Raw genomic sequence first — 14294 nt, forward strand, 5'->3', positions numbered from 1 at the left:
GAGTGAGGTTTCCTATCATATTATAAACCATAAAATTATATTGTTCAATGACCTAATTTACAACTTTTTATAGCATTATTATAGACAAAATCCACCTCTGCTTGTTTCTCACCCCTCCGTTTTCCTTTCAAACTAATTCTGGAATGCTTTTATGTTTTACTTATGTAGTCTGATAATTTGGTCATGTTGTCCTGACCTGAGAAAGAGGGTAGTAAAAAAAATGTATTGTTAGTCCAATAAAAAGGTATGATCTTATTTATTTCTGTTTGTAAAAAAGTTTTGTCTCTCTCTCTCTCTTTTTTTACCTGCTCCCCAATGCCACAGTGGCTAATGGTTAATATTATTTAATGTCAGCACTTGATAGTCTAGCAGAGACTGTGTATTCCAGTTACAGTGTACAGCGCTGCGTACGTCTAGTAGCGCTAGAGCAATGAGGGGACTGGTGTTAATCGTTTCAATGTTGCCTTTTTCTATGGTGCATGGCGGGTAAAAGGGGTGTGGCTACGGTAGGGGTGGGGCCGTCCTGGGAAAAAGTAGGTTGGAGAAGAAACACACACAGAGGGAGAGCCTGCCTGACTACGTCGCTTCCGGTCTGGCAGACGCACTTCCGCTTCCATGGTGGCGGCGGCCATGGAGGCCTTGGTTTCCTACGGCAGCGGTTCGGAGTCGGACTCGGAGGCTGAGGCGGGTCCGGTCCGGAGTCTGCTGCGTATGGACGTGGACTCGGCTCCGGAGGTGGCGGTGAAGGTGAGGGGTCCCTCCCCGTCCTCTGTCCTTTCCTCCTCCACTTTTCTACATTGAGGCCCTCGGGGGCCAGGGTAGAAAATGGGAAATAAACTTGGTTGACCCGGCCTGATTGGACATTGCGCCCACTGTCTGGACCCGTAGCCAGAGGTTGGGGGCACATTTTGAGTGCCACCACCTCACAAACAAATACCTTTGCCTGAAGGGGTCCCCACCCTCCCACCAGCCGAAGCCTTCTTCAGCGCAGTCTCCGTCACAAGCAGCGAACGCGGCTGCGCCAGACATCGCTGAGCGTCACTGTGCAAAAGAGCAGGCAGCGAACGTGGCTGCACCAGAGACCGCTAAGCGTCAGCGTGCACAAGAGAAGAAAGAAGAGCAGGGGGCAGGCAGCAAACGCATCTGCGCCAAAGACCACTGAGTGTCAGCGTGCACAAGAGGAGCAAGAAGAAAGAGCAGGCAGCGAACGCAGTTGCACCAGAGACTGCTGAGCGTCAGCATGCACAGGAGGAGCAAGAAGAAAGAAGGGCAGGGAGCAAACATGGCTGCGCCAGAGACCACTAAGCATCAGTGTGCACAAGAGGAGCAAGAAGAAAGAAGAGCAGGCAGCGAACGCAGCTGCACCAGAGACCACTAAGCGTCAGCGTGCACAAGAGAAGAAAGAAGAGCAGGGTGCAGGCCGCGAACGCGGCTGTGCCAGACACCGCTCAGCGTCAGCATGCACAGGAGGAGCAAGAAGAAAGACGGGCAGGGAGCAAACATGGCTGCGCCAGAGACCGCTGAGTGTCAGTGTGCACAAGAGGAGCAAGAAGAAAGAAGAGCAGGGGGCAGGCAGCAAACGTGGCTGCACCAGAGACCGCTGAGCGTCATTGTGTACAAGAGCAAAAAGAAAGAGCAGGCAGCGAACGCGGCTGTGCCAGAGACTGCTGAGCGCCAGTGTGCACAAGAGAAGAAAGAAGAGCAGGGGGCAGGCAGCGAACGCAGCTGCGCCAGCATGCACAAGAGGAGCAAGAAGAGCAGGGGCAGGCAGCGAACGCAGTTGCGCCAGAGACTGCTGAGCATCAGCGTGCACAGGAGGAGCAAGAAGAAAGAAGAGCAGGGGGCAGGCAGCGAACGCGGTTGCGCCAGAAACCACTAAGCATCAGCGTGCACAGGAGGAGCAAGAAGAAAGAAGAGCAGGGGGCAGGCAGCAAACGCGGTTGTGCCAGAGACGCTGAGCGTCAACATGCACAGGAGGAGCAAGAAGAAAGAAGAGCAGGGGCACGCAGCGAATGCAGCTGCACCGGAGACCGCGCTGAAGAAGGCTTTGGATGGCGGGGTTTGGGGACCCCCACCAACCAAACCAGGGGCCCAGATGAAATTTGTGGGGGCCCAGTCCCCCCGTAGCAACACCCTAGTCTGGAGTGCTTCAATTCTTTATTTTTTCTCTTGAAGTTATTGCACAATTCTTGTGGCCCCAAACTGTGTTGGAGGTAAACCACTGTGATCTGTTCGTCACTTACAGTGGTGTTTTACGTTTTGAATAAATTCAGAGGATGCCCACTACAGTGCTGTTACCCAGTCTTAGGCTGGAGATTTGGGGACACACCTGGTTTGGAATTTATGACCTCCAAAGTGGTGTGAGATTTGTACTGATCCTGCTGATTGAGATTAGTGCTGGAAGTCCCATAATGCACTATAGTGCTCAGAAATTCAGGACTGGCTCAAAATCTCCAGCCTGGAATGGGTAACTTGGCATCTCTGCTTGGGATACTCTCCAGTTTAGGTTTTCAAGGTATACAGAAGAAGTATCTATAAGAAGATATTAAATGTGTTAATTTCCATTGTATGCAAATGTATGGCTTTCATATTCATCGTGATTCCTGTGTTGTCTCACTTGCATATGTAGACTTATATAGCAACCACATATTCATTGTTAAAATGTAGAACAGGCAGTGGGTAAATTAGAACAAAAGAAAAGAGTAAATATTGTAGACATTTGGGCTGAGAGCTATTGCCCTAAAGTAAAGTAATGGCTCTTATCCTTACCCCTAGAAATGTCACTTATGAAAATCAAAAAGGTCTTAAAGACCTTTTATTTTGAGCAAGCATTTTTGGGCTGATCTACTCATGTTTTTTTTTTAGACCAGCACTGTTTTGTGAAGCATCCTTTCAGTGGAAGTAGCAGAGGCCAAAAGAGTAACAATTTAATAAAGCACGGCAAATCAGTCTTCAGAATATGAGGCTGTGAGGGTACAGCTTGAGGTCAGGTGGGCCCTGCAGTCTTGCATCATAAATGGACAGGCTGGCTGAATCTTCTGGTCTCTGTTTGGCCTACTTCCCTGTGTGTTTCTTGCAAGACTTCAGTTTATTGCTCATCTTGTAAGTTTGTCTTTTGAGAACTACCAAGCAATGGTCCTTACTGATCTTGCAGCAAGGTAATTGAATTAGCAATTAGTTGCCCCATGGTTTTTCCTTCACCACACTTGCATGCATTTGTCCAGATCTCCCTAGTTGATTAATTACGCTGGGATATGAATCGGGCTACATCCTTTGTGATGGTTGTTTTGTTTTGGTTTTTTTTACACTTTCTTGGTTTCTGTGCTCTCAATCATACCATCATAGTGAACTGTTAAGAACCTTGGTCAATTGGGACAAGGTCTTTGCTTGCTTGCTTGCTTGCTTTCTTGATGCATCACTGGCCATTCTAACCGGTTGAAGAGGGTCTTTTTGTGAGTGGTACCTGCTTTGCCTCTGTTCCTCAGAGCTTGGTCCTGTGTCTGTTTTTGCTTATTATCTGTTTGAAACCATTTAGGGAGACTTTGTCTTTTCAGAGAATAAACTGTTGAAATTACATAGATGACATTCGGATTGTTATAATAGGTCCAATCAGCCTGTATCAGTATATTTTCAACTGTCAATGCATCGATCTGTTGAATTATTGGAGAAAGAATAGATTGTTTTGAACCCTAAGAAGACTGAGGGGCCTGATTACTAAGCCACGCTGCTAGTGCACCTTACTAAACAACACCCTGAGTTTTTATGAGTTGGTAGAGGCCTTTGCCCAGTGGGTTTGGTTTTTTTCAGTTTTCTTTTAAATCAGTTCTGTTGTGGATGGCGACCCACCTGCCCCCTGCAGGTGTGTGCGCTGCAGCCCAAAGTTTTATAGGGCTTGTGGCAGTTACTCCTGAGGGGGCGCTGGGAGTGAGGCCGTGTCTTGTCTCCAAGCTCCTGTCTTGCTGTGTTCCAGCCTTGCCTTGTCTGTACCCAGGGCAAGATGCACTAAAGACTCGTTAAAGCCCTTTCCTTACCGATTCGGTAAGGAACGGGCATGCATCAAGGAATAGGAATGCAAATGAGCTTCTCGTTGTAGCTCACATGCATTCTCTATTCCGTCGGTCAAGCATGCGCAGAGCAGCCAAGCATTATGCTGGCTGCTCTGCGCATGCCAAAGACGCCGCACCGCTCACCCCCTCCAATGCGCCTCCATCCCCTCCATCGAAAAAAAGACGATTTCCAATCCTGCACAGCCCCAACGAGAGGTACAGACCTCTTGTTAGATTTTCCACCGTTTTCCAGCGTTAAGGCAATCGGAGAAGGTTAGTGCATCTCATCACAATAGGGGTTTCTACACAATTTGCTCATCTGCATTCCGTTTTCGTTAGCTGCTACCGTCGTTGGAAAAAAGTCTTTAGTGCATGCCAGGCTTTTCTACTGGCTCGTTAAGGGCTTGTTAAGTTTAGTGCATCTGGCCCCCAGTCCTTGCCTTGCATTGTCTGCCTTGCCTTCAGTCAAGTCCTGTCTGCCTTGTCTTCTGGCAAGCCCTGCCTAGTGCTGTGCCTAGCTCAAGTGACTCGCCTGCAGTAGTCGGTCCGCCTACAGCCTAAGAGCCCATCTCTTTTTGAACTGTGACACAATGATTTGCATAGACTGCCTCCACTCATGCCAGTCAAGTTTTCAGGATATCCACAATGAATATGCAAGGGGGTACTCCAGGACCAACTTGGGAAACACTGGTTTAGAGTTTCGCTGAAGAAGCACTGAGCTTCTTTCAGTTAGGTTCAGTTCCTACCTGTACTGTACTCCAACCAAGTGGGGAATTTGCCTCCCATTGTTTACAGTGAGGAAGAAAGATGGTGGCGTGGCAGATTATTCACAGATACATTATTGGGGTTTTATTGATCAGGGGTAGTGTGCAGAGCAGTGGACTGGTATAAAGGGGGGGGGGGGGGGGTCCCAGAGTTGCTTTTTAAAAAAAGAATTTAGATAGTTCCCTCTAGAATTACAACAATTTGGCAAAGGACTAGGACCTTACCATTATGCACCAAGATTTTCCAGCCAACCAGAAATATCAAAAGAGGAGATAAGACAGGCAGAGAGAATGGTGAAAAAGTGGAAAATTGGTAGAACAAGAAGTATCCCGTATGAAGCCGAATGTTCCCTTTATCATTTAATTGTTCTCCTATATATAGTGGAATTGGAAAAGGTGCAGCGAAGGGCGACTAAAATGATAGCGGGGATGGGACGACTTCCCTATGAAGAAAGACTAAGGAGGCTAGGGCTTTTCAGCTTAGAGAAGAGATGGCTGAGGGGAGTCATGATAGAGGTATATAAAATAATGAGTGGAGTGGAACAGGTGGATGTGAAGCGTCTGTTCACGCTTTCAAAAAATACTAGGACTAGGGGGCATGCGATGAAACTACAGTGTAGTAAATTTAAAACAAATTGGAGAAAATGTTTCTTCACCCAATGCGTAATTAAACTCTGGAATTTGTTGCCGGAGAACGTGGTGAAGGTCGTTAGCTTGGCAGAGTTTAAAAGGGGGTTAGATGGTTTCCTAAAGGTCAAGTCCATAAATCACTACTAAATGGACTTGGGAAAAATCCACAATTCCAGGAATAACATGTATAGAATGTTTGTACGTTTGGGAAGCTCGCCAGGTGCCCTTGGCCTGGATTGGCCGCTGTCGTGGATAGGATGCTGGGCTCGATGGACCCTTGGTCTTTTCCCAGTGTGGCATTACTTATGTACTTATATCATAGTATAGTTCTATATATTGTGATATTATTGAACACTCATTACTTTGATCCTGAATAAAAAACCATAAAACCTTAAAGTCGAATGTTCATTGTCCTTGTGTCAGTCAATAAGGACGGAGTTGAATAGGTTGCTTTAGTTATGTATTGGAAGAATTGATGTTGAAAATAGATTGGATCAGGTACTGTAGTTCCTGGTTATTAAGGTGCTGTTAGAGCCATTAACTATGAACCTACAAGAAAATCTTTTTAGAGATTGCAGCAACTAAAGCATGGACTCTGCGTCAGTCCTACTGCAAATCCCTGTAACCTTTGGTAAATCACAGTCAGACCTAAATTGACTGACTGGGTCAGAAACTGGTTAAGTGGGAGGAGATAGAGGGTAGTGGTAAATGGAGCGTGCTCTGAGGAAAGGGATGCTATCAGGTCCTCGGGCCGGCTCTCTTTTACATCTTTGTGAGCGATATTGCAGAAGAGCTGTCTGGTAAGGTTTATCTCTTTGCGGATGATACCAAACTCTGACCTCACCTTTCTGACCTTATTTGCAACTCTAACTAGTCCCTTATTTTCTTACTCCTGTTACTCTCTTATTTATGTTTAAATCTGTTTATTGAGCAACTTAGAACTTGTACAGAATCACAAATCAAACCACATATATATTGTATCTAACTCATAACAATGTTCCCGTGCATTTTACATTTTTATCCCAACCCCCCACCCTTTTCATGCCCTCAGATACCTTTAAAAGACATGTTTCTCATAACTCTTCAACATTGCCAGCATACAACTAGTCCATTTCTCCCAGAGAGCCCAAATACCAGCATCCCAATGCCAACCTCGTAATATTCACTGTACAACAAGCTTCTTCTTGGCAGAAACTAATAAGCCAGTCATTATGCCAAGCTGCAAAGGGTCTCCACTCTTATGACCCTTCGGCTGCATGTCGCCTCTGTGGTGTTTGCTCTGGCTTCTGGGTGATCAGGATATGAACCCTATACCCTCCCCCCCCCCCCCCCCCCCCCACCTTCCCCTCCCAACCATACAATAAGTCCTGAGCTTAATGCAAGTAGTCTCTCAGTTTGATGTGGTCCTCAATCTGTACCCATCTGACTCAGCGAGATTCGGCCTATCCCTCTCTTACAATGATCTAAGTGCAGTCAAAAATTCAATATGAAGCTTCTCCCCCGTGAGGGCAAAGTCAGCCATAGAGGTTCCCATTGCATTCGAAACTGCTGCCCAGGTACACTATCCCATGATTTAACCTGACATCTATCTGTTCTCATCTGGACAATCATCTGAGATCTCCAAAATGTCAGAGAGGGTCCCATTTCTGATGTCCAAGATTTTAGAATGGATGTAAGCCCAAAATAAACAGCCCTTTGTATATATCCTTTAAATCCTGCTGGCGGCGGAGACGTGTAGCTATTTTTGAAAAAGATTATTAAGGGATCTTTCAACAGTGTACATCCCCACTGACTATCTATCGTCTGCAAGAGCCCTCCCCAAAACTGTTGCACTCGTGCACAGCGCCAAAACATATGACCCAAAGATGCATTAGCGATTCCACATTTGGGGCAAGAACCATCACAATTAGTGATCATTTTAGAAGCTCTCCTGGGGGGTATATACATTCGTAACAAGATTTTATACATACGTTCCCTCTGTGGAATCGAAATCCTCATAGAGTATAACTGTTTTATAAAAGATTTACATAAATCTTCAGTCACCTCGCAATTCAAATCCTCCCTCCAGCCACGGACCAAGAGTGCATAATCTATCTCAGATGATGTCTCTCTCAATTGCTGGAGATGAAACCTGAGTGGCACAGACATCTGCGCCCCCAAGGAATACATCTCTGCCAACACTTCTTGGACGTCTTCAGTTAAGTCCGTCCAGCATAGGGAGGAAATGTAATGATGTAATTGAAAATAAGCAAAATGATGACTTGTCTCCTCCCCCAATACCTTCGTTAATTCTGAAAGGGCCTTTAGCCTCCCCTCCTCAGTGAGCACATGAGATAAGTATATTAAACCCTTCCTTGCCCAGCGTATAAACACTCCTCCCCCCTGACCTGGCGGGAAAGCTGAATTATCACAAATGGCCAACCATGGCGTGGTCTTACCCGAAAACTGATGTCTTCTACAGATCCATCTCCACGTAGCTCTCAGAGCTGGTAACAAAGGATGATGTGCTAGTGCGTGTGGAGGCATCCCTTTCCCCCCATGCAAGAGACTACTAAAGTGCCACCCCGGGAACCACCTTACCTCCGCCTGTGTCACTGAAAACTCAGAGGTGCCCCGAAACCAGTCATTAATGTGCCGCATTTCACATGCCACCGATAAGGTCTTTATGCTGGCCAGGCCCATCCCGCCGCAATCCCTAGGCGATGTGAGAGTGGACATCGGGAGTCTGGGCCTATTCCCCTGCCAAAGATATCGTTGGAGAAGGCGATTCACTCTCTTTTCATCTGTTCCCTTCAAAAATATTGGTAATTGTTGGAATAAATATAGCCACTTGGGGGCAATCAACATGTTAAAAAGCGCTATTCGCCCCCACAACGATAATGGCAGGCCCTCCCAGAGTGCCAGTTTCCGCTTTGTCAGCTCCAGCATTGGTTTAACATTGCCTGAGTAAAGCCGTTTTAAATCTCTGGGGAGAAGGACACCTAGATATTTCAATTCTCTATCCACCCATCGCAAAGGGAATTCCCCCCTCCACTCACGTTGTACCGTCTCGTCTAGGGCCATTGCACAAGATTTTTGTAAATTTAAGGAGAAGCCGGAAAGCCTACCAAATTCTTTTATTTTAGACAGGGCCTTCCGCAAGGAAACCTGCGGATTCGACAACATCATCACAATATCATCCGCATATGCCAGCGTTTTAACTACTTCAGAGCCAATGTCCACCCCCACCACCCCCACGGAGCTATTCAATACTCTGATTAAGGGCTCTAGAAAAGGTCAAACAATATAGGGGACAAGGGGCACCCCTGTCTAGTTCCCCTGCATATGGGAAACCAGCCCGATCTACCCCCATTTACTGCAACGTGTGCTCCTATTCCAGTGTATAATGTTTTTATGGCTTTCCAGAACCCATCCGGCACTTCCATCCATTGCAGTAAGTAAAAAAGATATTCCCACCCCACATTATCGAAAGCCTTAGAGGCGTCCAGACTGACCAACACTGCTGGATTCCCCCCAGAGACACTCTTGGCCATTGCCAATAAAATTCTACGAACGTGCAGTACCGAGTGTCTCTTCGGGACAAACCCCACCTGCGCCGTACTCACCACTCCTGGAAGATAACCAATCAATCTATTCGCCATCATTTTGGATAAAAGCTTAATGTCCACATTTATCAGTGAGATGGGCCGGTATGATTCTGGATCTTCTGATGGTTTACCCGGTTTAAGGAGCATAACTATTAGAGCTGTGTTTTCATGTGGCGGGAACGTTCCAGAGTCAAGCACTGCATTATAATACTCCAACAAAGGCCTCAACCCTGTAAGCTGCATAGTTTTATAAAATTCTCCCGAAAAGCCATCAATTCCTGGGGAAGAATTTAATTTCAACCCCTTTATTGCCGTCTGCAATTCCTTAGGTTGGAAGGGGCCAGCTAAAACTTCTTGAGCCTCCGGAGTGAACTTTCCCATCCCTGCCCTTTCCAGAAAAGCTACCACCTCTTCTTTGTTCGGAGGGCTCCTATGCGCATACAAATCTTGAAAATATTCTTTAAATATCTGCAAAATTCCCTCTGTGCGATTTGTTACTCTCCCCTTTACATCTTTTAGAGCTCCTATGGTCCTATTACCCTTCCACGATTTTACCATACGGGCCAGGAGCCCGCCCTGGCGGTCTCCATGCCTGTAGAACCTATATCTCTGAAAAACCATCTGTCTTTTGGTCTGTTCATGGATCAATGAATTGAGGGTTACCTGCAAGGATAGATAATTTTCTTTATTAACCCGAGAAGGGGATTCTAATAATGCACGCTTGGCCCGTCGCAGCCGCCCAGTTAGATTTATAATGTTTGCCGCTACTTTTTTACGTCTCGTGGCTGTGTACTGAATAATGTCCCCTCTCAGAACTGCCTTTGCTGTACACCAAAACAGCCCTGGATCCTCCCTGTGCTGCTCATTGTGAAGAGAGAACTCCTCCCACTTCTCCTGTAAGTATTTAAGAAACTCCTGGTCTTTGACTAAGTAATTTGGAAATCGCCAGCGCCTTATGGGATGACTGTCCCCTGGGGCCTCCAGCGCTACCCATATCGGCGCATGATCCGAGATCACCACCTGTTCTATCTGTGCCTCCGAGATCTCTGAGAAAAGACTGGATGAGACAAACACATGGTCTAAACGTGCCCAAGAGCCTTGTGCCCTTGATCTATGGGTAAAATCCCTCTCTTCCGGGTGCAGTGACCTCCAAGTGTCAATTAATCCTAAGGATGTGGCAAATGTCAACAAAGTCCCTGCCCCCCCTGTATTCAAAGTCCCTTGTGCTCTACTTCCCGTGCTATCCAGGGCAGGATCCAACAAGGCATTCATATCACCCGCAATTATTAGGGTCTTTCCTTGAAATGGTACTAGGTTCTTGAGAAGGTTAGGGAAGAACCCCGGCTCCCAAGGAGTAGGTCCATAAAGAGATAACAAATATACCTCCCTACCCTGTAAACAGAGCTTCACCAGCAGATATCTTCCCCCATCATCGGCCATGACCCTCTCAACTGAGCAAGCCAAGGACTTCCTAAACAATATTGCCACCCCCCCTCTGCGCACTCCTGAGGAGGCCCATTCTACCTGCCCCACCCACGTCCTCTCCAACTTTGTATGTTCCTCATCAGATAATCTAGTTTCTTGAAGACAAGCGATATCCGCCTGCAGCCGGTTCAAATGTGCCAGAATTTTCTTTCGCTTTATCGGGGAGGAAATCCCCCCCACATTCCAGGATATTATCTTACATGAGGAAGAGACAGTTGTCTATAAACCCCACCTGTGATCATGTTTATGTATATACATCGAGACCGGGGGCCCAGCCCTCCCCCCAGCCTCTTGAATCTCAAACCACTACCGTGCCAGCACCTTGATTTTCCCACTTGCATACATTGATCGCCTAGATATATTACCTTGCTCCCCGCTCCCTCCCTACCCATCCTACCCGCCCCCCACTGACCAAAGTCTTCCCTCCCCCCCCAACCCATCTTATCCATCTTCCCCCCCCTCCCACCCTTTGCCCTTGCCCCTTATAACAAACACATGCTTGTGATGGGCCTAAACCCATCCCAGGAATCACATACATGCTAGGACCCCCGCTCCCCCCCTTTACTTTCAACATCAGCAAAACATCATCTGTTACATAACACATATCAGTAAACATGACCTCATTTTGAACATTACAAGATCAGTAAATCAGCTCTTCCATTCCACGCTCACCAGCTTTACATCTGATTTCTGACCCTACTTTGTCCTCAGGTGGTCTCCCTCTTCTCCTCAATGTCCTGATTCATAAACTCTGAGGCCATTGCCACGGATTCGAAAGTATTCCATTTGCCATCTCGCTGGATTTTCAGGACTGCCGGGTAGCTCAGCATGAAACGGATCTTTTTGTCTGCCAACTTAGAACATAGAGGATGAAACCGCTTTCTGCGTTCCTGGACTCTGGCCGAATAGTCTGGGAAAATCAGAATCCTGTTGTCATCATATTTCAAAGTCTCTCTCTTCGCTTTATAGCCTCTTAGGATTTCCTCCTTATGTAAATAATTATGAATTTTCACAATAACCACTCGGGGCCTGGTCTTGTCAGCTTGCAATCTGCCGATCCTGTGTGCCCGCTCAAGGCACAGTGCCCCGTTGCTGTCTGATAAAGCGAATTCTTGCTTCAGCCACGCTTCCAATATCGGTCCCAGATTTCTTTCTGCAACAGATTCAGGAAAGCCCACTATCCTTAGATTAGAACGACGGGCTCTGTTTTCCAACTCTTCGATCTTGTCATTTTGTTGTTGTAATTGAAGCGCCATATCTTTCAGTTTTGGTTCGGCAGTATTCCATGCGTCTTCTGCAGCAGACACGCGGTTTTCCACATCCAGCGTGCGTTTCGTTAATTCCGCTATTACAGCGTCCCACTTACTCATTTTGTCCGCCAATGCCTCGAATCGCAGTTCCAGAGCCAAACCCACCGCCTTGACTATTTGGGCCACTTGTTGCTCCGTGAACTCAATATTAGATCCCGCTGTTGCGGTCGCCATTTTGGGTTCCGCGTCTGGCGTCGCGGTTCTCCCTTTTTCAGTTTTAGAGCTCTTTCGTGCAGTTCCTGCCGGCATCGAAACCAAGAACTGGTCCATCCACTATTCGTACGCTGATTTCGAGCGTCTCCCCGCTTCTCAGCGAGATCCAATTCCCGTTAAATTGAGAGGAAAGAGCGGGGGCCCCGGAGCACAACTATTTCACAGCCGTTGCTCTCACTGCATCACGTGATCTCCTACTCTCTTATTTATATGTTCCATCTTTGCTTCCACCCTATGCAGTCTATTAAAATGTTTTATGGTTTATTGTGTTAGCATTGTGATGTAGTATACTGTGCCATACTTTGTATTGCTGTTTGAATATTTTACTGCTGTAATTGTCTATTGCTTATGTTTGTCTTATTCTTGCTGTACACTGCCTTGAATGAATTCCTTAAAAAAGGCGGTAAATAAATCCTAATAAATAATAGGGTGGACACCACGGAAGGTGTGATTGGTATGAGGAAGGATCTAGCAATGCTCGAAGAATGTGGTCAACAGATGATACCTGATTGCTGATAAGGAAGTGGGATTGTTTATTTGTGCAAAAACAGGTATTGTACAGAGAAAGGAGTGATAACCACTTAGGCCAACCTGAACAGCTGTGTTTGCCACGATCATATGCCATCACTGACCAGAAGAATAGCTCTGTGGATGCAAACACAGTGCAATAGTTGTGCAGGTGGAGAAGATGAAAAGCTGGAGAGCAGTATTGAGAATTCTGTTTGGGGGGTGAGATCATCATTGGGAGACAGCTACTGGGGTGGGGAGTGTATACTGGAGGAGGGTATATGGGGTGGTGATTGACAGAGATCTAGAGAGGGTGTTTTGGAGGGAGGCAGAGAGAGGGAAAGCTGTTGGCTTGTGTGTGCGGGGTCAACTACTACTACTACTACTTATCATTTCTACAGCGCTACCGGACGTACGCAGCGCTTCACACTTGAACATGGAGAGACAGTCCCTGCTCGATAGAGCTTACAATCTAATTATGACAGACAGGACAAGTAAGGGATAAGGGTTAGGACAGACAGGACATATACTACTACTACTACTTAGCATTTCTATAGCGCTACTAGGGTTACGCAGCGCTGTACAAGTTAAAACATGGGGAAGGACAGTCCCTGCTCAAGAGAGCTTACAATCTAAAGGTAACAAACTATGTAGTCAGTGTAGTCAGTGTATCATGAATGGGGAAGGTGGTTAGGCGCCTAAAGCAAGGGAGAAGAGATGGGTTTTGAGTAAGGACTTAAAGATGGGCAGGGAGGGCGCATGGCGTATGGGCTCGGGGAGTCTGTTCCAGGCATAAGGTGATGCGAGGCAGAAGGGACGGAGTCTGGAGTTAGCGGTGGTGGAGAAGGGTACAGATAGGAGTGATTTGTCCTGAGAGCGGAGGTTACGGGTGGGGACATAGGGGGAGAGGAGGGTAGAGAGGTAATGGGGGGCTGCAGATTGAGTGCATTTGAAGGTCATTAGGAGAAGCTTGAACTGAATACGGTAGCAAATCGGGAGCCAGTGAAGCGACTTGAGGAGAGGGGTGATATGAGAGTATCGGTTCACGCGGTAGATAAGACGTGCAGCGGAATTTTGGACAGATTGAAGGGGGGATAGGTGGCTAAGCGGGAGACCAGCAAGGAGAAGGTTGCAATAGTCAAGACGAGAGGTAACGAGTGAGTGGACAAGGGTTCAGGTGGTCTGTTCAGAGAGGAATGGGCGGATTTTGCTAATAGAGGAAGAAGCGACAGGTCTTAGCTGTCTGCTGGATATGGGCAGAGAAGGAGAGGGAGGAGTCGAAAATGACTCCGAGATTGCGGGCTGACGAGACGGGGAGGATGAGGGCGTTGTCAACAGAGACAGAGAGTGGGGGAAGAGGAGAGGAGGGTTTAGGTGGGAAGACAAGGAGCTCAGTCTTTGCCATGTTCAGTTTCAGATGACAGTTGGACATCCAGGCGGCGATATCTGAGAGGCAGGCCGAGACTTTGGCCTGGGTTTCGACTGTGATGTCGGGAGTGGAGAGGTAGAGCTGGGTGTCATCGGCATAGAGATGGTACTGGAAACCATGTGATGAGATCAGTGAGCCCAGGGAAGAGGTGTATATTGAGAAAAGAAGCGGTCCAAGGACAGATCCTTGAGGAACCCCAACAGAGAGCGGGACGGGGGTGGAAGAAGAGCCATTAGAAAATACTCTGAAGGTGCGTTGGGAAAGATACGAGGAGAACCAGGAGAGGACGGGGCCCTGGAATCCAAATGAGGACAGTGTGTCAA

The 14294-nt window shown here is 47.2% G+C and overlaps 1 protein-coding gene across 1 annotated transcript in view; it reads left to right on the forward strand.

Annotated features, from left to right (window-relative positions):
• The first annotated feature begins 579 nt into the window (after nucleotides 1-579).
• LOC115467334 (pre-mRNA-processing factor 17-like) overlaps nucleotides 580-14294 on the forward strand; it is a 143500-nt gene continuing 129785 nt past the window's right edge. Inside the window, exon 1 of the mRNA XM_030199205.1 lies at nucleotides 580-747. Within this exon, the coding sequence (XP_030055065.1) occupies nucleotides 616-747 (132 nt within the window). The 5' untranslated portion in view covers nucleotides 580-615. The remainder of the gene's footprint in view (nucleotides 748-14294) is intronic.

Source organism: Microcaecilia unicolor, chromosome 3, assembly GCF_901765095.1.
Source record: "Microcaecilia unicolor chromosome 3, aMicUni1.1, whole genome shotgun sequence".
In the NCBI taxonomy this organism is placed as follows: domain Eukaryota; kingdom Metazoa; phylum Chordata; class Amphibia; order Gymnophiona; family Siphonopidae; genus Microcaecilia; species Microcaecilia unicolor.